This window comes from Scardinius erythrophthalmus (assembly GCF_964197995.2).
Source record: "Scardinius erythrophthalmus genome assembly, chromosome: 2".
In the NCBI taxonomy this organism is placed as follows: domain Eukaryota; kingdom Metazoa; phylum Chordata; class Actinopteri; order Cypriniformes; family Leuciscidae; genus Scardinius; species Scardinius erythrophthalmus.
Window position 1 is genome coordinate 8728565 of NC_138222.1, and position 23824 is coordinate 8752388.

General features: G+C 37.7%; 1 protein-coding gene across 1 annotated transcript in view; it reads right to left on the bottom strand.

The window, feature by feature from the left end:
* phlpp2 (PH domain and leucine rich repeat protein phosphatase 2) overlaps positions 1 to 23824 on the bottom strand; it is a 62685-nt gene that overhangs the window by 7694 nt on the left and 31167 nt on the right. The window contains exons 4-13 of the mRNA XM_081354114.1: positions 22580 to 22770; positions 19658 to 19783; positions 16925 to 17079; positions 11573 to 11719; positions 8164 to 8394; positions 5163 to 5365; positions 5014 to 5074; positions 4484 to 4579; positions 2786 to 2941; positions 78 to 278 (exon numbers count right to left, since the gene is read on the bottom strand). Coding sequence (XP_081210240.1) covers positions 78 to 278; positions 2786 to 2941; positions 4484 to 4579; positions 5014 to 5074; positions 5163 to 5365; positions 8164 to 8394; positions 11573 to 11719; positions 16925 to 17079; positions 19658 to 19783; positions 22580 to 22770 — 1567 coding nt within the window. The remainder of the gene's footprint in view (positions 1 to 77; positions 279 to 2785; positions 2942 to 4483; positions 4580 to 5013; positions 5075 to 5162; positions 5366 to 8163; positions 8395 to 11572; positions 11720 to 16924; positions 17080 to 19657; positions 19784 to 22579; positions 22771 to 23824) is intronic.

A 23824-nucleotide genomic window follows, 5' to 3' on the forward strand; every position in this document is an offset into this window, starting at 1 on the left:
TTATACACATATAATCATTGATCTTTCTTGAATGATGTAGATGGAAGTATACTAGTTTAAGGTGTCAGTGAAGGTACCTAGCAGGGAAGGACAGCAGTTGGTTATAAGCCATATGCAAGACCCGCAGGTTCTGATGCCCCACCAGTAGAGCAGCGCAGTTCTCATTCAGGTTGTTTCCTGTGAGATAGAGTTCCTGCAGGGTGCTGAGGCTCTCCTCTGATTGGCTGCTCGGCGGGATTGTCTCCAGTGCATTGGCAGACACATTCAGATACTTTAAACTAGTAGACGAAAAGAAAAAGGAAAGGCAATTTGGTGAATATTGCTTTTTGTTTCATTTAAAAAGCAATGTTGATAAAACAAAACATCATCTTGGATATAACCAAAGCCTCTGAGCTGCAGTACATCTTTCAGCATTAGAGATGCTTAATGGCTGACAAGTAAATTAACCCACAGGAAATGGAAGAGCTGCGAGCGCTTCTGGCTCATATTACTGTCTCATTGAGCCATATCTTCCTTTACACATCCAGTCTTTGTAGAAGCATGTCACTTTATGCACTTATACTGTGTATATACAGTGTTGGGCTCGTTACTCAAAAAAAAAAAAAAAAATGCTTTTTTGTTACACTACTAGTTAGTTTTCCATTACACCCTACAGAAGTGGAAATTGCGTATTTTCTCCTCAAAATTCTGACTTTGCATATGCTCTATATTTAAATGCATATGCTCTATATTAGCCTATATTTAAATATCCCGCCTTTTTGGCAGAGGCTATTTACACTAACTCCGCCCACTGACATCTGGTTGGGCCAGATAAAATGACAGAAGACGCTGCATTGCCAACAATAGCAATAGTGTAGGGGTAAGGCGGTGGGGCAGAACAGTTTTACGCAAATCGACCCGAGTTCGAATGCGTCTTTTGCCGAACTCGCTCTACTCCTTTTCTCCATCACATCTCAGCTCAGAAAGGTATTTATTTTCAAAAAAATTAAGAAAATATTCAAAAAGTGGAAATAAAGTGTCTAACGTGTTAAATAATAAAATATTTATTGGTTATGGTTAAGAGTGGGTCTAGGGAGGGCTTCACTGTCCCGATAATGCGGCATCCATTTAATAATTTGAATAAATATAATAATTTACACTATGTTATTATTGCACACCGTTTAATGTACAACAACACTGTGGTGCAAATTATATCTGCCACTATATTTATCAGTATAAATAACATCTAACTACTATTTAAACTTATTGCAAAGAAAATACTCCTATTTTTAAATAGTGTAAATACAATCTATCGCTATTAGCATTTAGCACTTAATGCAAATAGCCGCTGCCTTAAATTATTTATATCGTATTACTTAAGACAGAATCATAATTTCTATTCATATAATTATGCAATCTGTCGTTGAGCATATTAGCTTCCAGCACTGTCTCCCTGTGTTTTCACTTCCACGATTGCTGTAATGATTCAAGAGGAAAACCAAATAATTCATAACCCGCCTGTCTCTTCTGATGACAAACTTCCACTACACTTACGCGTTCTGTTCTACACTTACCAAAGGAACATTTCTACATTATAAAAAAAAAAACATGAAGCTAATAACCATACAATTACGACAGCATATGATTTGTATGTGATTTTCATGTGATTTGGGCTATTTTTATAAGAAAGCATGTTTACATGAGAAATGCTATGCAGGTGTAGCGATTAGCTTAATCTTAAATGCTACAAATAACATATTTTTGCCTCCTCATATGACCAAAATCCACATTAGATCGCAATTAGAAGTTATCACAAGCACTCGATGGTGGTTTACAGTGAGTTTTTGGTAAAGCGTAGTATAATCTCATAAATTGTTGTGTGTAGCTTGATGCTAATTGTAGCAATAATTCACCTGTTACCCAGATACGATCATGATGTATTTTGACAAAAGAATTAATATATGGTCGTAAGAAAAAATTTCTTGAAAGATTTTTGATAACAGGTGGGCATGATGTATATCTTATAAAAAATATAAATCAAAATATTAAATATATTTATGGCCGAGTGAGCAGAAACAAAAATTAAATATGCTCATGCATCTTTTTTAAATTGAAATATTTAGTTAAACACTACTCTTACATATTATGTTTACAACCAATGTGATGCGTATATATATATATATATATATATATATATATATATATATATATATATATATATAGAATTAGCAGTAAATTAAGGGATGATTTTCATTTTTGGGAACTATTCCTTTAATTAAATTATTTCCACGAGTCAGATAAACACTGCTCTGATTAAATTATAAATAACATAATCTGATATTTAATGAAAAAGATTTTGCCCAATTGAATAACTTCAAATATATTTGGATTAACTTGTTGTTAGTAGCTTGACACTAGTTTAACTACTTTGAAACCGTAGCTACAAGTTATTTAAAGTAGCTTCTGCAACTCTGAGTATATATCTGTAATATCTTCGCAGATAATATATATAGAGAAAGAGAAGTTTCCAGAGAAATCCCTGGTTTGATAAGTTCCAGTAAAAGGCTAGGAGGTCTAATGAAGAGCTCAAGCAGCAGGGCTAAAGGTCCACAGAGCAGAGAGAGACACAGCTGCAGCTAGCACTGCACCTGTCACATGAAGAAATTGCAAGAAAAAGAGGAAAAACATTAGGAAAACGGAGAGGGAGAGAGAGAGAGAGAGAGAGAGAGAGAGAAAGAGAGAGAGAGAGAGCACAGCCCAGAGAGTAAGAGGAACAGAGAGAGGACAGAAGGAGGGAGTGACCTACTTTAAGGCCTTGTAGAAGAAGCTCTCTGGCAGTTCTCGCAGCTTGTTGTGCTGCAGGTCGAGTGTTTCCAGTGGGATGTGGTCAAGCAGGTCAGCCAGTCTCTCCAACCTATTGTTTCCAGCCAGCAGTTTACGCAGACTCAGACTGCTAAGAAGTCTGAAAGCAAGGAGGGATAGAGAAAGAACGAGATGAGAGAAAAAAACGCTGTGACACTGTTAACATATTCAGTCTTAAATGAGGGTAGAAACTCAAAAAAGCATCAATGCCTAGACACCTTCAAAGGAATATTTCGTCCAATGATTAAAATTCAAACTATTTATTCATCATCATTTAATTCCAAACTCATTTGCTATATTTTGTTTCTGCGGAATAAAAAAGGAGAATTTTTTTTAAAACATCCAAGAAAATACGGTGGGGATCAATTTGCGTTTTTTTTTTTCCTGATAAAAATCGTGATTGAGATGTAATATGCAATTTTTATAAATAAATCAAAGGTTACTGGAGGTTTGCTGCGCTTGTTTGCAGGGCTGTAGAATTTGTCCAAAACTTTTACGATTATATCAATATGTACTAATAAAAATTGTACTCTAAAATAAAATAAATATTACAACATTAAACTATTAAACAAAATAAAGAAATATTACTATTGTAATAATTCAGTGTGAAATAAAAAAAAGTTTCAATACAACAACTGTAAAAATATTAATTTCTTCATTTTCAAACGATAAACCATCAAGCTTTTATTTCGGCAAAAGATCACATGGAGGTCTTAAATCTTGTCTTTTGCTTGACAACAAATGTTCGACTCGCATTTAAAAATAACACAATGCCTCGCTGCATTTGAGAGTTGCACTAAGCCATATCACAATTTCGGTTTCATTTCAATTAATCATGCAGCCCTAATATACATGTACAACTGAAGACAAACAATAGTATTGTGTGAGCAACAGACACAACATAAAGAAATTATTCACTTAAATATAATTTAAAATATTATTTACACCTATAATTTGACCAGGTTTGACATTAGGTTCTTGTATTTGTTGTAACCAAAAACTGGCAAGCTAGATCAATTTTGCAATGAAGAATGATATTTGACAGCTGTAACTAAAGATTGTTTCTGTTTACTCACGATATAAGGAAAATACAACCACAGTACGAATTTGCAATGACACGAGGCTAAGTGCATAACAACCCAATTCTCCTTTAAGATGAACCATTTCTTTAAAACCCCAACACAGCATTTTCATGCGAAGCAAAGAGTGCAACACTCACAGTCTCAAATGGGACACAAACTTCAAGCCGCATATTATCTCATTTGTGCACGGCTTTTAGCTCTTTCAGATGCAAATGCCGGAATGTTAATGTGGAATTAGCTGTGAAATGGTGCTTTCATCTGCTTGGCGTTTACATCACTCTGCTTTGAGACAGCAGAGTGGCCACATCAAGCGTCTGCTGATGAACGCTGTCCCATTTCTATTCACATCCACCGTCTGGCCAGAGAGTCGCTTAACCGACATCATTCAAATCAAACAGGCAATTTTTGTTGAATAAATAAGTACAAAATGCTGACATTAAGATTCTGAGATGGGGGAGCAGTAGGACATTTTCTTTTTAGAGGGAAAATGCAAATGCAGTTTATGAGGGTCTGAACACACACACACACACACACACATGCATACACACAAATGCGCGCACCTGGCTGGGAGCTCAGACAGCAGATTATGGGAGACGTCCAGCACCTCAATCTTCCGGCTGTCACACACCCAGTCTGGCAGGTATTCCAGGAGATTCCTGCAGGAGGGAAGTGAATTAACTCCAGGCTAATTACATGAGAGCATTAGCATTGTACAAGAATGTGCGAGGTAAAGGACGTGACTGCTGCGCATTGAGCCTCTTGTAAATGAGCTGATGAACATTTGGTACCATTTGCATTACAATGTTGTAGTGCAAGTACACTAATAAGTACAGAGCAGCGTTATTTTAGTATTATTTATCTCATTATAGTATTTCATATTATTTGAATTAGCTTTTATTTTAATTTTTTAAGTTATGTTTTAGTAATTGTGTTATGCACTTCTGGACCAATGGTCCAAAATGCTGCTGTTTAGTTTGTGCGGCATTTTTCGATTTAGTCTGGGCAGAAAAAAATACTTCTTTACAATTATTGATTAGGATATGGTATGCACAGATTACAGAATGAATATGTCAGTTCATTATATGCTTACCTTGATAGGTCCATATGTGTTAGTTGGTTGGGAACAGGGTAGATGTTCACCGTGGTCAGACCTAAGACAAATAACACAGTGATTATGATAATAATATAATGAAAATGTCTGTAAATCTTTTGGCGTCAAACATTTCTATTTGCACTCACGGTTGTTATTGGCGTGGAGTGTGCGCAGAGTGAAGCCGCTGAGCGTCAGGGATCCCAGCTGGTTTCGCTGACAGTGCAGCGTCTCCAGACTGCAGAACGCGCTCAGGTCTAGAGAGGTCAACTGGTTGTCTCTCAGGTCAAGCTGGGTGAGATGTTTTACAGGCTCCAGAGTTTCACTTTTAACACAGCGGAGGCCATTTAACCTACAAACAAAAAGACAAGTCAGTTGCAAAGAATCCAAACATCAAAAAGAAGTGAAGAATATATATGTTGGTGGACAAAGAAATAAACATAATAACAGATGGAAGAGTGGAGCTCCAAGACACTGAACATTGAGAATATGTCCATGTTATCTTATATTAATAAATACAGTTACATTTTAAGGTCAGTAAAAAATGTTGTACTGTACAGTATCTTTTGCTTGTGCAAACAAAAAAACGACATTGCTTATGCAATAATGCAAATTTCAATATTATTTAATATTATTATAATAAAAATTGTTTGAATGATACGCACAAATTAACTAGTTAAAAAAAAAAATCACTGATTCATTTGAGTCATGAAGGTCAAATGAAAACGCTTTTGATTCCAGAGAGCATTTGATTGGATTGAAAATCTGATGAGAAGCTAAAGTGCAGAGTGATGTCATCAAAATCATTTATCCATATTGGTGGAAGCGTAAGAACGTAAGTTTTGAATGCTTATACTATCTTCTAAATGTGAATTTTGTCATTGTTTTGGAGCACACTAGCTTATACACTGAACAAAATTATAAACGCAGCACTTTTGTTTTTGCCCCCATTTTTCATGAGCTGAACTCAAAGATCTAAGACTTTTTCTATGTACACAAAAGGCCTATTTCTCTCAAATAATGTTCACAAATCTGTGTTAGTGAGCACTTCTCCTTTGCCGAGATAATCCATCCACCTCACAGGTGTGGCATATCAAGATGCTGATTAGACAGAATGATTATTGCACAGGTGTGTCTTAGGCTGTAAACAATATTTCAGAAAAATAGGAATTTTCTGTACTTAGAAAAAGGCAAAAACAAAAGTGTTGCGTTTATCATTTTGTTCAGTATAGATAACAGTAAGGCTAACATATTCATACTAAAAGCCCAAAAAAACTTTCGTTTAACCGAACAGCTACCCGTTACGAGAGACGCCACACAGTTCGCTAATGACTATCACATCCAAATGATACGGGTATTAAACCTTTCTGTTTCTCGCAGCCCCCCATGAACTCAAATTCCCACTCACATCTGCTGTTTGCACACTTTCTGCCCGTGAGATCGGTGTATGTGAGGAATCTGAGTGGCGACTCGTGTCAAGTGCAGTGGGATAATCCATCAGAAAAACTCTGAGCTTGTTCAGGTGACAGACACCTCCCTCTTTCCTGGCTGGATTTCTAATCCACAGCAGGTGCAGTCAGGACCCAGAAAATCCACAAACCTCAGTCTGTTTCACTCAGGTGAGTCACAGACTGTGAGCTGTGATCAAAACCACAGGCTGTTTAAAAATGACTTTATGAGAAGAGCAAATGTGACTTTGTTAGCGACAGGGCAGTCTAAACCTCAGACGACCAGTCCACAGACCGCCCACAGTCCGTTTACTAACCGTCTGATGCATTTTGCACTCAAAAATAGCAAACGCAGACCAAAATCAACATTTCCAACCTTTTATGAAATTGAAAGCAAGGGCACGCAGATTATGATTTATGTTATGATGATAAGTTATGTTAACAAGGGTTGATACAATAACGCTTTTGAAGATAAAATAAGATGAAATAAATCACTAGATTAGTGATATATTTGTTGTTGGAAGAACTTGCACTACTGTTCAAAAGTTTGGGGTTGATTAGATTTTTTTCCAAAATATATATTTTTAAAAGAAGTCTCTTATGCTCATCAAGGCATTTATTTGATCACAAAGACAATAAAAAGTAATATTAATATGAAATATTATTGCAGTTTAAAATAATTGTATTCAAATATATTGTAAAAATGTCAGCATCATTACTCTAGTCTTCAGTGTCACATGATCCTTCAGAAATCATTTTAATATGCTGATTTGCTGCTCAAAGAACATTTCATATTGTTATAAATGTTGAACACAGTTGTGCTACTTAATACTTAATATTCTTAATAATTTATTTTGAAAGAACGTTCAAAAGAATAGCATTTATTTGAAATAGATTTTTTTAAATAAAATTATAAATGTCTTTACTGTCACTTTTGATCAACTGAATGCATCCTTGTTTAATAAGCTTAATTTAATATATGAAAAAAACCTTCCTGACCCCAAACTTTTGAACTGTAGTGTAGAAGCAGGTAAACTCTAAAAGCCCTTGCACACTGAGTCTGAAATTCGCTTCTGAAATTTTCGCACGTTAAAAAATAAATACGATCTCACGTTATGTCAATCATGCTTGCACACTGCCTCCGAAACTTTCGTCCGTCATAAAATCACGAATACGAAAATTTCTGACTCAGTGTGCAAGGGCCTTGACTCTAATTTCCACATTTCGTTATCAGTGGAGAATGCCAGGTCATTCTTTTTTTTCTTCTTTTTTTTAGCACCTATTATCTATTTTTGTGGTGTGATACAAAAACAGCAAACCGTGGCTGGATGCTTTATGTGTCAGACAGATGGGCATTTTCAAAATGGGCTTCTTCTTTTTTTTTTTGCCAGAATAATCTACAAAGAGACCCAGATTTGAATGCTGAAGTCTGGCTGCGTGACTCTAGCGACAGGGCCACCTGTGAGAACAAATAGAGCTGTGCTGCTGTCAACTCTGTGATTTACTGATAGGTGATCTTATTACATTACTATTGTATATTGATCCTGCATTATGCATAAAGTCTGAGCTGAGAGTAATAACACACTGACAGGTGACAGACAGAAGAGAGAGAGAACGGAAGAACAGAAGGAGCCCGACAGTATGACGCACAAAGATAGATAGATGGAGAGAGAGAAAGAGGAAGATGTTTCTAATAGCTCACCGTAAATCAATACTCTTAATGTGACTCATTCGTAGCAGACTGCACAGATTCAGAGTCTCCACCCTGTTCCCAGCCATCGCCAGCTTGTCCAGGGCACAGAGTCGCTCCACCACGACGGGGATGTGAGGAAAACCGTTGAAGGAAAGTCCCAAGCTGCAGAGCTGCACGAGGCTGCCCAGCTCCTCTGGAAGAGAATCCAAGCGATTCCCATCCAAACACAGTGTCTGTAAGCTGAAGAGATAATAGTCTATGAAATCACAGCCAAACAGACTCGCTTTTAAGATATGGGAAATTATATGGGATGTGGTTACTATTAAAAATGCTGGTTTGTCAATACTGTTTATTTGTTAATATTTATAGCTGTGGGGGTTTAATAGTAAATAGCCTATTAGAAAATAAAGATTCACAAAAAATAAAAAAATAAAGCTTTGCCATCTTTTTAATTGCTTTATCCTTGCCCCAGATCCCAACCTTTTGTCCACAATAGTGGACTACAATACCACTTACAATTATGCTATATTATAACTATATTTCTTATGCGAACCATATTTCTTATGTGCATATATGCTATTATTAATAAATGTAATTGTTTATTGAACACTGGTGTCTTTTTTGTTCATATTTCTATGCCTAAAAACATCTCCCCCTTAACTGTGGTAAAATTACCAGAATGCATTATATTTATATATAAGAATTCATGGCCTCTTGTATAATGTTGCTTTAATAAATGAACCATTATATTATATTATTATGCAGAATGCATGGCCACACATAGAATGTTGCTTTAATAAATGAACATATATGAATGATAATATAATATAATATAATATAATATAATATAATATAATGTAATGTAACTGTAACGTATATGTTCTGTTTTATTTTTTTTCTTCACTCTGTTCCTGTTTTTCTGAGTTCCTAGTTAGCTTCCCCATTTGTTAATTTGTTTCCTTAGTCCCTAATTTCCACACACCTGTTCTGTTTCTATCTGATTACGTTCTCTGTGTATTTAAACCCTGAGTTCTGTCTGTTCATTGTTCCGTCAGTTAACGTGGTTGTGCCATTTTATTTCTCCTACAATCTCCTGTGTATTCCCAGTTCGGATTTATTAAAGATGATTTTTGCGCTTCAGTACAGTCATAGCCGTTAGTTATTTCCCCCTTTGCCTCCATGTTTGAGTTCTCATTAGTCTCCTAAGTTACTGATTGATTAGTTATTCTGTTCAGCTGTGTCCTGATTACTTCCCTTTGTTTGCCTCATGCATTTATATCCTGAGTTTCAGTCTGTTCCTTTGTCCGTTCTCGTTTATTCAAATGGCCACAGCTAACCGTTACAGAAGGACGGACCCTGAAATTGAGTATATTTAATCAAAATAGACTTACCAGTGGTGAACCTCCTCCACCTCCCCGAAACGAGGAATTTGATGGAGTATTTGGGCTGGATACTCCAGCACGAAGGACTTCCCCTTACAGCCCACGACCCAGAGCCCAACCAGCAATCACCCTGGTGCGATCCAAGAGCCATCGCTCCTGAGCCTGAGCCTCAAAACGCGTCTGACCAGGTGCGAGTACTGGCAACGTCGCCCGTCCTCTTTAATTCTCCTGTGCTTCCAGTATGCTCTCCCAGCCTTCCTCTCCTGCCTCCTCTTCAGACCTCAGCCTGTCCCTCTGATCAGTTTCCGATGTCCCCCGTCAGCCCCTCTGCCTCTTCACTACCTCCTCTCTGTGGTGTGGATCCCACTTAGGACAGCCATTTACCAGTGCCACCTGAATGAATGGATCCCCTGGCTCCGCCTCCAGACGTTGTTCCTGCCACTCTACCTCGTCCTGCCGTCCAGGCTCCTCCTCTCCTCAGCTCCACCAGGGACTATCGACCTTTTGGCTTCACCGGGTTCCCTCAATCCTCTGGCTCCACCTTGGTCGGATGTCGCCGCAACAACGCCAAGGACTTACGAGTCATCCGCTATGCTCCGTCTCTCCACCCCTACGGCTCCGTCTGGCTCCACACAACCGTTGGTTTCGCCTCAGCCCTCAGTCGCCTCGTCTCCGCCTCAGTCCTCCGGTACCCTGGCTCCCCCTCAGGGGATCATTGCTGCTGCTCCATCGCGGCCTCCGAAGCCTGCGATCTTTCTCTGGACCATCTGCTCTTCGTCTGCATGTTGGGCTCCTCCACCATTGGCTCCGTCATCATCCATCGTCCGTATGGGGTCATGGCTCCTCCCTCCTTCGACTCCTCCAGGCTGAGCTCTGGGCTCACGTTGGCCTGTGTCTGATCCTGGTTCCTACTTTGCTCCTCCCACCGCCTGTGGCTCTTTCTGCCTGTATCTGCATCATAGGCCAGCCCTTCATCTGCTCCTTATCCTCCTCCAGAGCTCCTGCCCTCCCTCCTCAGTTGGACCCTACGCCGCGAGGACACGCCTCTCCATAGGGGGGCGGTGTCACATTCAAGTTCAGTTTCTGTTGGTTATTTCCCTGTTTGCCTGCCTGTTTGAGTTCTCATTAGTCTCAGTTACTGATTGATTAGTTATTCTGTTAAGCTGTGTCCTGATTAATTCCCTTTTTTGCCTCATGCATTTATACCCTGAGTTTCTGTCTGTTCCTTTGTCCGTTCTCATTTATACAAGTTGTTGTGTATTCTGATTCTCCTGAGTTTTCCTAAGTGTTATATTAAAAGATAATATAATATAATATAATATAATATAATATAATATAATATAATATAATATAATATAATATAATATAATATAATATAATATAATATAATATAATATAATATAGCCTGATGCTGATAATTTTAAGGACACTAATATTGACAGATATGGTCAGCACTATCCAGTAAGATTCCACTGCAGGCTTCCTACATGCTCAGAGCACCTCATATAAGCTGAGCAGAGAGCAGTAAAACTAGGCTGATTTTTATGCTTGATTTAATCTGGTAGCGTAATATGCACGGCTGAACTTCATGCATTTTACTGGCTCATTTTGAAAGGGAAAAATAACTTCGCTTGACAGGCTCTTTGGTACCACACTGACTGTAATTGCAGGAGCAGTGGTGCTATAAAGCACTGAATAATTTAAATACAATCATGCAAATCAAAGGATTATTTAGATTATAACCCATAATCACACTCATTATGTTGTGCAATGTTTTTCAAATGACCTGCAAGGTCCTACATTTGTGAACTTACAAAAGTTGAGCTGATTACAAAAAGAGAGGCCATTTTGGCAATAACAAAAAGGATCAGTGACTTCAGAAATATAACTAAACAAGCACATATTTTCTCTTTTAGTTCAGCTACAAAAATAGCAACAAACAAACAACAGCATATTATTTGCAGGTTAAAATCTGCCCAAAAGAGCAGCCGCAGATGGTGTGTTGTGCACAGTAAAGTCGTGTAATGTGCGCTGACCTCTGGAGGTTGTCGACGTGGGCCGGGATCGCACTGAGACCATTGCAGGACAGATAGAGCTCTGTCAGTGTCAGGATCTCACACACCGACTCCGGGAATACGCCCAGGCCATTGTGAGAAAGGTTCAAGCTCTTCAGCTGGGCAAATCTGCGGAAATATTCAGTGCTTTTAATGGACAGGGTTACTTCCTGATGATAAGACTCTATCATAAGACATGAGAAACACTTATGCATAATGGACTTACAACAAATGCATTTAGAGAGCAAGCCGTTAGAAGAAGCCTGCCTAACTGTTTCTCTAAATGTACAGTATCTCACAAAAGTGAGTACACCCCTCACATTTCAGCAAACATTTTAGTATATCTTCTCAAGGGAACATACTTTAGAAATGAAACTTGGATATATTTCAGAGTGATCAATGTGCTGCTTGTATAGCAGTATATATTTACTGTCCTCTGAAAATAACTCAACATACAGCCATTATTGTCAAAATAGCTGGCAACAAAAGTGAGTACACCTTAAGTGATAATAGCTGTATGTTGTTTAACCATGCAAAGCCATATGTCCTATTCATCATTTTCATGTTTTTGTCTGCTTGACAGGGCCATACAAATTTGTGTATCTTGTATTAGAGCAGTTAAAATTTGTGCTTTGAGTACAATTCTCTCATACTGACCACTGGATGTTCAACATGGCATCTCATGGCAAAGAGCTCTCTAAGGATTTGAGAATTAGAATTGTTGCTCTCAACAAAGATAGCCTAGGCTATAAGAAGACTGGTAACACCCTGAAACTGACAGTACAGGCCAGGGTCATACAGAGGTTTTCCAAGACGGGTTTCCACTTGGAACAGGCCTCGCGAGGGTCAATCAAAGAAGTTGAGTCCTCGTGTTGTGCGTCAGGTGCAGAAGCAGGCTTCAAAAAACAGACGCATAAGTGCTGCGAGCATTGCTTTAGATGTTGCAGAAGCGGAAGGTCAGCTTGTCTGTGCTCAGACCATACACTGCACACTGCAACAAGTCGGTTTGCATGGCCGTCGTCCCAGAAGGAAGCCTCTTCTGAAGCTGGCTCACAAGAAAGCCCACAAACAGTTTGCTAAAAGCAACCTGTCCAAGAGCATGAATTACTGGAACCATGTCCTGTGGCCTGATGAGACCAATATAAACTTGAGTGGTTCAGATGGTGTCCAGCATGTGTGGCGACGCCCTGGTGAGGAGTACCAAGAAAATTGTGTCTTGCCTACAGTCGATCATGGTGGTGGTATCATCATGGTCTGGGGCTGCATGAGTGCTGCTGGTACTGGGGAGCTGAGTTTCATTGAGGGAAACATGGATTCCAACATGTACTGTGACATTCTGAAGCAGAACATGATGCCCTCCCTTCAGAAACTGGGCCGAACGGCATGATAACGACCCCCAAACACACCGCCAAGATGACAACTGTCTTGCTGAGGAAGCTGAAGGTGAAAGTGATGGAGTAGCCAAGTATGTCTCCAGATCTGAACCCTACTGAGCACCTGTGGTGATCCTCAAGCAGAAGGTGGAGAAGCGCCATGTGTCTAACAGCCATCAGCTACATGATGTCATTATGGAGGAGTTGAAGAGGATCCCAGCAACAACCTGTGCAGCTCTGGTGAACTCCGTGCCCAGGAGGATTAAGGCAGTGCTAGATAACAATGGTGCTCACACAAAATATTGACACTTTTGACAGTTTTGACATGTTCACTTAAGGTGTAGTCACTTTTGTTGCCAGCTATTTTGACAATAATGGCTGTGTGTTGAGTTATTTTCAGAGGACAGTAAATATATACTTCTATACAAGCAGCACATTGACTAATCTAAAATATATCCAAGTTTCATTTCTATAGTATTGTCCCTTGAGAAGATATACTAAAATGTTTGCTGAAATGTGAGGGGTGTACTCACTTTTGTGAGATACGGTATATAAGGCCAGCAACTGTTAAAAATCACCATTGTAACTGTACAGCCAACACATAACCATACGAGGTGCCAATCAGTGAATCCTCAAATGTGGTATTTGAGCAGAAACTATGGTTCCCATGGTAAATTTCTATAAAGGAGCTCCCTGGAGACAAATTAAGTAAAGAGACATGTGCAATGGAGATGTCCGACAGTTTTGATCCAAATGCAGACAATATGTCTTCTGGAAGACCAATTTAGTAGTCATCTTTATTATCCCGTGAGGAGACTTTCAGTGAATTTTGCGGCATGACAAAAGGACAAGAAAAATCATCAAGCATCAAACACCTTCTGTAAATATTAAAAATCAAAATAAGCAATCTGCCATATAAAATTAATCTCATGTTTAAGTCATAAAATCGTAAAAATGTAAGTTAGATGTTAGAAAAATCAGAAATTCAGTAAGGACACTTTAAATTCACAATGTTAAAAAAAATGTATTTCAAATAAATGAAATAAAGTTTATTAAAGAATCCTAAAGAAAAAGTACATCACAATTTCCACAAAAATATTAGGCAGCATGACTGTTTTAAACATTGATAATAATAATAAGAATTTGAGCATCAATATATTACAATGATTTCTGAAGGATCATGTGACTCTGAAGACTGGAGTAATGATGCTGAAAATTCAGCTTTGCGTCATACGAATAAATGACATTTTAATATATATTAAAATAGAAAAGAGTTATTTTAAATTGTAATAATATTTCACAATATTGATGTTTTTATGTTGTTTCTATTTTTGATCAAATAAATGGAGCCTTGGTGAGCATAAGAGACTGCTTTCAAAAACATAAAATCTTACAAACTTCCCATTTCTTTTTTATTATCAATGTTGTAAACAGTTGTGCTGCTTAATATTTTTTGTGGAAATCATGATATATTTTACAGGATTCTCTGATGAATAGAAAGTTGAAAAGAACAGCATTTATTTGAAAAATAAGTATTTTTGTCACATTATAAATGTCTTTACTGTCACTCTTGATAAATCCATTGTGTCCTTGCTGAATAAAAGTATTAATTTCTCTCTTTAAAAAACAAAACAAAAAACGTACTAACTAATAAAATAACTACTCGCTGTATAAATGACTTTTACTCCCAAAGTATCTTTCCAACATTGTTTTATTGGCGTACGTGTGTGTGTGCGCGTGTGTGTTTGCTGCTATAACAGTTTAATTTCCCTTTGAGGATTAATAAAGTAGTATGATATCATATTGTATCGTATTGTATCAAATCGTTTCAAACTAAATGGCATCATTGCATGCTCTTCCTGGTCTCTCCTGCCCAATTTCCCACACTCCTGTTTCCTTTAACTGGCTCAATGGCTTTTGTATCCTTGTTACCACAGGCAAATGACGCTGTCAAACGGGGCTCTTCATGGACGAATGACTGCCAAAGAGCGCTCATCCAGCCCAGAGCAACCGCCTGACACGACAAACACCCCTGAGCGAGGCATCTTGCAGCGACACAAAAATGTCTATAGCACGAAACCTAAATATCAGAGGCTGTGGCAATATGTGGTCCGATATGCATGTTAAGAATGAGCCAGTAAATGACTGTTGTGGTTGGGAGGTAAAGCAATGACACAGCCGTGAAGGTGGCAGCCTGAATCAGAACATACGCTGAGCTCTCGCCTCTCTCACACACACACACACACACATCACCCCACCACCACCATCATCCTACGCATCCTGCACCACCCACCACACTCAGTTACTAAATATATGTCACAGCTGAGATGAGCAGAGAGAGAGAGAGAGAGAGAGAGAGAGAGAGAGAGAGAGAGAGAGAGAGAGAGAGAGAGAGAGAGAGAGAGAGAGAGAGAGAGAGAGAGAGAGAGAGAGAGAGAGAGAGAGAGAGAGAGAAAGACCAGAAAGGAGAGGCATAATGGAGCAAGCATGTGTGAAAGCTCTCTGTGAAAGTAGTAACATGGCAGAGAAGCTTCTTACATGAGGCCAAAATGTCTGGGTTATATATATATATATTTCACTCCAAAATCAACAAGAAATAAGAAGCTTAACCTTATAAAGCATACTGTATCATATTTGAAACACAAATTTCTAAGGCCTCTAAATTATCAACATGATTAAAAACCTGTTGTACACAATCTGCTACATGCCTTTTGTTGTCTGATCGGTAGTTTACTTTTTTAGCAAGTTAAAGCCCTTTAGTATAATTCTAAAAATGTCTACCTTTATATAATCTGTACTGTTTTTATATTGTTTGTTCATGTTCATTCACAGACAGTGCACTAACTAATGTTAACAAATACATTTTGATTTTAATAATGTAATAGCAAATGTTGAAATGAAAATTGGATAGAAGTATTCATTCTTATTTCATGTCAACCTTAATACACAGATATATAAACAACATGGGGGGACTTTAAGAGTTAACTAATGTTAACTAATGAAACTTATTGTAAAGTGTTACTGTAATATTTCAAGATAAACACTTAATGGACTGAAAAAAAAAATTAAATACTTGATTATACAGCACTGTTTTGAAAAATCATGTTAAAATGTGAGTATCAAATATGATACATCAACGTTTATTTGTTCACCTCTTGTACTGCACTGCATTATATGGTTTGCTTCCTACAATAAAAACTACAGAGCCTTTATCAGAAACTATAAGCATTTAAATATTATCTTAATACAGATATAAAGTGACAACTTTACAACAGTAAAACAGACTACTGACATAAAATGCATATATTACAATTGATCAAAATCTCATCTTATTTTTTGGCCATATAAATATCAGCACCAAATTGCATATTTTTTGGGTATCTGAATAATCTTAAGCTACACATATGCACATTTAAAAAAAAATAATAATTATAGGTTTAATAAACTATAAAAAATATTCACAAAAATATCCTTAAAATTATTGTTCTTTTGATTTTGGGGTGAAATATGACCATGAACAGAGTCTTTTGCATGAAGAAATATACATGGCCCATTTACTGCTGTGTCCAATGGCCCATCTAATGATAACCGTACCGATTAAAACACCACTAATCATAGTTACTGATTAACATGCGATAGCATCATCCCCTCTGTAAGTTCCCCTTTCGTGATGCTCTCATTGCTTGTATTTGCACAGAAGCGGCTGTCATTGACATAAGTGCATGTACAGAATAAATAGCTCTTCTCCGTGTGCATGGCAGCGCAACAAGAGACCGCATCCCAACGGAAACAACAGCCTAAATTTATGCACAAGTTTGTAATTATGTAAAGAGCATTGAAGAAAGGTATTTTTCTGAAGTACATCTGGCAGGAAAACAGAAATGAATTCCTAGAGCTGCTTTTCTGTCCACAATCTACATACAGCAGCCAAACCATCTAAAGCTGAATGCTGTAAATTCACCTGTTGAAGTTGATGAGTCCTCCAGGGCCGTCCAGCCTCACGAAGTTGTGCCGTAGGTTGAGGTGTGTGACGTCCTGGCAGTAGAAGAGATACTCGGGCACTTCCTCCAGACTGTAGCAGGATAAATCCACCAGACTTATAGTCTGAGACACCACCTACATGACAATGTGGAAATACACGCCTCATCAACACGATCAGCATTCTGCGGCAGCCTATACAAATCCAATGATCTCATAATGGTAATATCCAAATAAGGTTAGGCATGACATAAAACCTTAGGGAAATCAATGTATTTGCAAGGCGTTTGGCTAGAATGGTTCATTGCTTGAATAAAATGGTGGAAGAATGATAAAAGACAACCAACGTTACGCAACAAAATAGTTAATGACATTAAATATGAGTAAAAATATATCATTTTTATAAAAATAAAATATCGATCGATAGATAGATAGATAGATAGATAGATAGATAGATAGATAGATAGATAGATAGATAGATAGATAGATAGATAGATAGATAGATAGATAGATAGATAGATAGATAGATAGATAGATAGATAGATAGATAGATAGATAGATAGATAGATAGATAGATAGATAGATAGATAGATAGATAGATAGATAGATAGATAGATAGATAGATAGATAGATAGATAGATAGATAGATAGATAGATAGATAGATAGATAGATAGATAGATAGATAGATAGATAGATAGATAGATAGATAGATTTTTTTTTTTTTATAAAATGAAAATAAATGCAGCCTTGGTGAGCAGAAGAGACTTCTTTTAAACACATAAAAAATCGTACTGATCCCAAACTTTTGTACGGCAGCATATATATATATATATATAGTCTTAGGGTTCCTGTTCCTTTCTTTTAAGATATTTTTGACTTTTATTTTATATGTCAGACTTTTCAGGGTTAATTTTTTCGTCAAGAAATATTTTAATAGCCTAAATGTAGGCAGTTTACAGTCGCCAATCTATATAGCAATTACTTTATAACTTGTTTTATCATTTATGTTAAAACATGGCTTATGCGATCAGATTTTAAAAGTGCAAAAACACTGCTTGAGAACGGCTGAAGAGCTCAGTGGTGACATCATTCAGGCACTGCCGCATGAGCCAAACTCACATCAGTGAAATGAAGCACACGGTCATTACGTCACTGGAACAGAATCTGAGCGTGCTGGTTCATTCAGCGGACTAATGTGAAGGGTCAATGACGTCATGCTCAGATTTGTGTGTCTACGTCTATTAATTCATTTTAAAACCCTATTAATAAAATGCAATTCATACAGACATTTACCAGATTCATTTAAATTTCATTCATTCATTCATTTACCAGAATACAGGTCTTATGATGAACATGTTTTCAATTTCTAAACTAAAATTAGTTGCCAGGCATTTAGTCATTTAGTCAAAAGAAGAAGAAAAAGGAGTCAATAAGAAGCTGAAAAAGACAGAAACATGTGAAACAGATATAGTTTGGCGTAATCTTTATTATTATTATTTCTAAAAAAAAAAAGAAATATTCAAAGTAGTAAAGCATTTATGGTTTAAAATATTACTAACAAATAAATGTGGTAAATCATTTTTTGCATATATTATGAATCTTCAAAGCATTTTTGCTTAAAAATATGACTAATATTACCAAAAAACAAACTCTAAAAATGAATAATGATATTTGAAGAAAAAAGAAAATTACTTTCAGAAATGTATTCAAGGTGTAAGGAAAATATGTTTTTGCTGTTTTACTTAATAGTCACACCACTTGACATTTTCAAAGTTATTGCACATTTGCAAATGATTTTTAAATATTATTTTTTATTGCCACTGACCCCTAAATGTCTGGTGCTATTTAAATAATATTTATGAATTAGCGATATATATATATATATATTTCTATTTAGCTTTTTTTTTTTTTTTTTTTTTTTTACAATTGAATAATTGTAAAAAGAAAACTTAAGCTTAAACTTCAATTTTATTTCAGTTAATTGCCAAGGCAACATTTTCCATCTAATATTAGTATTTTATTTCAGCTTTATTTCAGTTCATGAAAATGATTGTTAGGAAATGTAGCTTTAGTCAACAATGATTTCGACTGGATTGAAAGGCTCTTTTATTACTGAGCCAGTCAGACCTCACAGCACAGCGGCTGTAGTGATGCAAATTAAACACAAACACACACACTATAACACACAACCCACACACACACAAAACACACAAACGCTCTGTTTCTCATCTATCATGCCACCTCAAACAGCCTGTTACCTCAGGATCACCCTCACACACAGTCGTTTAGAGCGCGTTTTGCATAATTCAGGAAGTTTCTGGTGTAGGGGAGTTAGCTGTGATCTCCAGAGATGGTCAGACCTCATTAGACTCCAGACACGCAGCCAGAGTTTGGAATGCCAATTAATTGGTGATTAAGACAAACGAGGACTAACAGAACACAGGGAAGTCGAACAAAAAAGAAACACAAAGAAAACAAACAAGTTCGGGACAATAAACGTGTGTGTTTAAAACATAAGACAGCTGTTACAGCTGTTCACTGCAGGCGGTCGGTACGGTGTGTCCCTCCGTACCCAAAACACAAACAAGTACAATCCGTGAGGGGGATTTATTGGAAAAGCGATAGAAGAGAAAACTCTGATCCGCTGTTGAATCACTGTGGGTTTCCTAATGAAATCTTAATGCATGTCTAGATTAGATAAAGCACATCACTCACTTTAGAAGCCTGCCGATGCCAGCGCTGGTAGTCGGCCAGCGTGTCGAAGTTAACGTAGTAGGTCTGGGCCTGCGGGCCGGCGGAGCTGAACATCAGACAGTGCTGTCTCCTCTTCACCTCTTCCACCTGAGCCAAGAAACGAGCATGTCAACTCTGTGGGTTATGAAGACACTATGTGCTTTGAAAAAAACACTTATGAACCTTGGCAAAAGGCTAACTTATCAGTAAATCCAGCACTCACTCTATATCAACCTAAATATGTATTGTCTCTGATATTACAGAAATAATACACTTAAAGGTGGTATCAGTGATTTCAGGCCCAAAAATATTTTTATCACATTCATCTAATCTTTCCTAACGATCCGCTAGCTGCCCGCCCCATAAGCATGCCGTCAAAAAAATGCGTCTCTGTAGGCAGCCTAGGCTCTGAGATCTGCACACAAAAACAAATGGTTTAGCCAAACACTCAAAACCAAAACAAATAGTGTTCCAACCAATCACCGACAGGGGGAGGGTGTTGTGAGGTTTTGTGCCAGCTTTTTCTTCAGCTCTGACTTCGCGTGCAGCCGTGCACGAGCACAAAACCTCACAACACCCTCCCCCTGTCGGCGATTGGTTGGAACACTATTTGTTTTGGTTTTGAGTGTTTGGCTAAACCATTTGTTTTTGTGTTCAGATCTCAGAGCCTAGGCTGCCTACAGAGACGCATTTTTTTGACGGCATGCTTATGGGGCGGGCAGCTAGCGGATCGTTAGGAAAGATTAGATGAATGTGATAAAAATATTTTTGGGCCTGAAATCACTGATACCACCTTTAAAGGGATAGTTCACCCAAAAATGAAAGTTGTCATCATTTACTCACCCTCAATTTGTTCCAAACAGAGTTTCTTTCTTCTGTTGAACACAAAATAATTAATTTTGAAGAATGTTGGTAACCAGACAGTTGACGGCACCCATTGATTTTTTTTTCCTACTATGAAAGTCAATGGGTGCCGTCAACTGTCTGGTTACCAACATTCTTCAAAATATCTTTTGTGTTCAACAGAAGAAAGAAACTCATAACAGGTTTGGAACAACATGAGGGAGAGAAAATGATGACAGAATTAAAATTTTTGGGTGAACTATCCTTTTAAGTGCAAACTCAATGTTTCAAATGTATTATAGTTTAAATTTATATTAAATGCAATTAGTTGAACGTTTTGTGACCACTTAAGTAGGACTTAAGCACATCTTTATTTAATTTCGTAATTACTTCTATTGTCTTTTAAATATGGTTAAAGTGTACTGCCGAATGTATTTATGGCAAACTAAAATATACTTGAATGTAATTTTTATTGAAACTTGTCGTCCTAGGTCACATATTTGAATACGTAAGTAATTATGAAGTTGCAATTTAGTACATTTAGGGTGTACATTTGTAGTTCGGTTCACTTGGTTCGTTTGGTCCGAACCAAAAAAAACACAAAAAAAAACGTTTAGTCCTGGTCCGCTTAGCGCTCACGTTAGCATTTTAACCCCAACCTAAAGGCATAGGGATATGTTCACAACCTGATTGGCCGACTTTTATTACACATATTTTGCAACAGAACTTACCAAATGTCCAAAACAATGCTGTGTTCAGGGCTAAATGCCTACATATGATGGAATTTTGACCAGATGAGAACCCGTGCGTTCATCTTCTCCGTTCTCACGCATGAGTCGTGGCGCTCTCGTGAACTCACGTCAGAGGCCCACACAGAAGAAAATGAATAGTGGAATAAAGTCATTATTTTTGTGTTTTTTGCGCACAAAAAGTATTCTCGTCGCTTGATAAACTAAAGGTTGAGCCACTGTAGTCACTTGGACTATTTTAACAATGTTTTTACTAACTCTTCTGGATCGGCAGAATGAAATTGCCAAGAAGACTTTGAAGGAGTGAGATAGCTCTCAGATTTCATCAAATATATCTTAATTTGTGTTCCGAAGACGAATGAAAGTCTTACAGGGTTGGAACAACATGAGGGTGAGTGATTACTGACAGAATTTTCATTTTTGGGTGAACTAACCCTTTAAGTGCACTTTTGTATCATTATTATCAAGTCCAGTTTTCTGTAAATATTAATTTAAGATTTGAAGTACACTATCAGTGCATACTCAATACAATTAGCACACTTCTCTTCCACAAGAGTAACCCATAACTAGAAGTTTCTCCACCAGTTCTGCTTCCAAAAGATGATTTTGAAATTCACAACTCCAGTAACAAACATTAATTTTGACAGAAGAATTCATGTAAGTGCTTTAACAAAAACACATTTCTGCTTTTAAACCCTCTGGGCTGCTTGAATACTAGACATCATATTGAAGTGTGTTACTGTAAATGGAAACTGAAATGACTGCGAGCTGAAAGTATTGCCTGTGGTAATCAACAGCATGACACACATACTGTACTGTCCATTTACATGAAGCTGAAAACCCAGAATATTCATTTAAAGTCACCATGAAATCAAGTTTTTATGGAATCAGTGTTTATTATAAATGATTAATCCGTGCACATCGTTATTTTTTTTAATCCATGTGCCCTCATAATCTTTAATCAAAATAACTTGCAGCGACATCTCTTCTCTGATGATGCGTTTACTGGTGTGAGGGCAGGACAACCTGTTACTCACATGAGATCTACCAATAGCAAACCAGAACCATCCAACCATTCTTCCAGAATTGGAATTGATTTTCGTTTCCCAACCCTAGATATACATCACAACAGGGAAGAAAAGACTATTGCAACTTCTGTTTTGCACCGACTTTAACTAAAGTCTGATTGGCATTTGTCCTTCTCTCTCCCTTCCCTCCTCATCCTCATTCATTCACAGCTGTGTTGATGCATCTGCTCTCTGTTATCTGTTCTCGGATCCTGATGTGTGTGTAGGTGTCTGTGAACCCCTACCTTTCCCCCGACCAGGGGTAGGATGTGCATCTTGCCAGTCAGGCTGTCCTTGACAGAGGCCACGATAAGACAGGTCCCGCAGAGGATGACCTGCCGCTCGGCCCATTTATGGAGCTGCGTCTTCCCCTTCCTGACGCTGAACACGCCCTTCAGAAGAGTCCGCTCCTGCTGGTCTGCGTTCACCGGTTTCTCTGTACGGACACACACACAGACACACAGCAATCAACCCACTGCCACCCACAGTACAGATTGCACCTCTCAAACTAAACGGGTATATTTTTTACCATGCAGAAGTCAATGCCACAATGCAAAGGTGATCTGTGTGTTTGTCAGCATGATTCTTTCTATGCGCTTGCTGGGTTGATTTGTGTTTTGGGTCAATGATGTGATGTTTGTTTGAGCGCTCTCTGAGCCTCAAAGGTTTCTATGTACAGCGTGTTTTACAAGCATTGTGAATTGCAGCCAATCACAATCATGTCTGTTGAGCGCGTGAATGCAATTACCCTATCAGAGGTGTTAGACAGTAAGTTAGTCAGAATCCGCTTAACACCGCTGAAAACCCCACTTAAAGGTAGGGTTGAAACTTTGGCCATGTCCACACTAATTTATCTCCACACTAACTAATATTTTTCTCTCCATTTTGGCCTTCCGTCCACACTGAGACGGCGTTTTTATTAATGAAAACTAAGCTTTTTTGAAAACGCACTCCAAAGTGTTTTCACGTTGTAGTGTGGACTGTGAAACCGGTGGTATTTAAAAACAATGACGTAAATTTAGTCATGTGACGCATATTGTACCAATAGATATTCATGTTTATACCAGTATTGTGCCTCTGTTAGACTATTCACTTTCACACTGTTGCTAAAAATATTCTACATTGCACACTCTTCATATCACAGTCCTGCAAAGATGACAGAATTTACTCACATTTGCTGTCCTGCGGCAATACATGAGAGCAGTTTTAGCGTTTTAGACCAAACATATGGTGACTGTGTGCGACCTGGACCGCATCAGTGAATGGGGAGATATTTTACTAAATAAAATTATCCTGTCAGAAGAATTGCACGATAACTTAATTTATTTTTCCATCTGAATAATTTCAGTGAACTTTTGTGGGGTTTTACGCATGCGCAGTAAGGTGAATTTAGCGTTTTCATGCGTTTTTCAAAAGTTTCTCATCCACACTGAAACGTCCGAAAATGCCTGAAAACGTTAGTGTGGACGGAGAGTGTTTTTAAAGTCCGC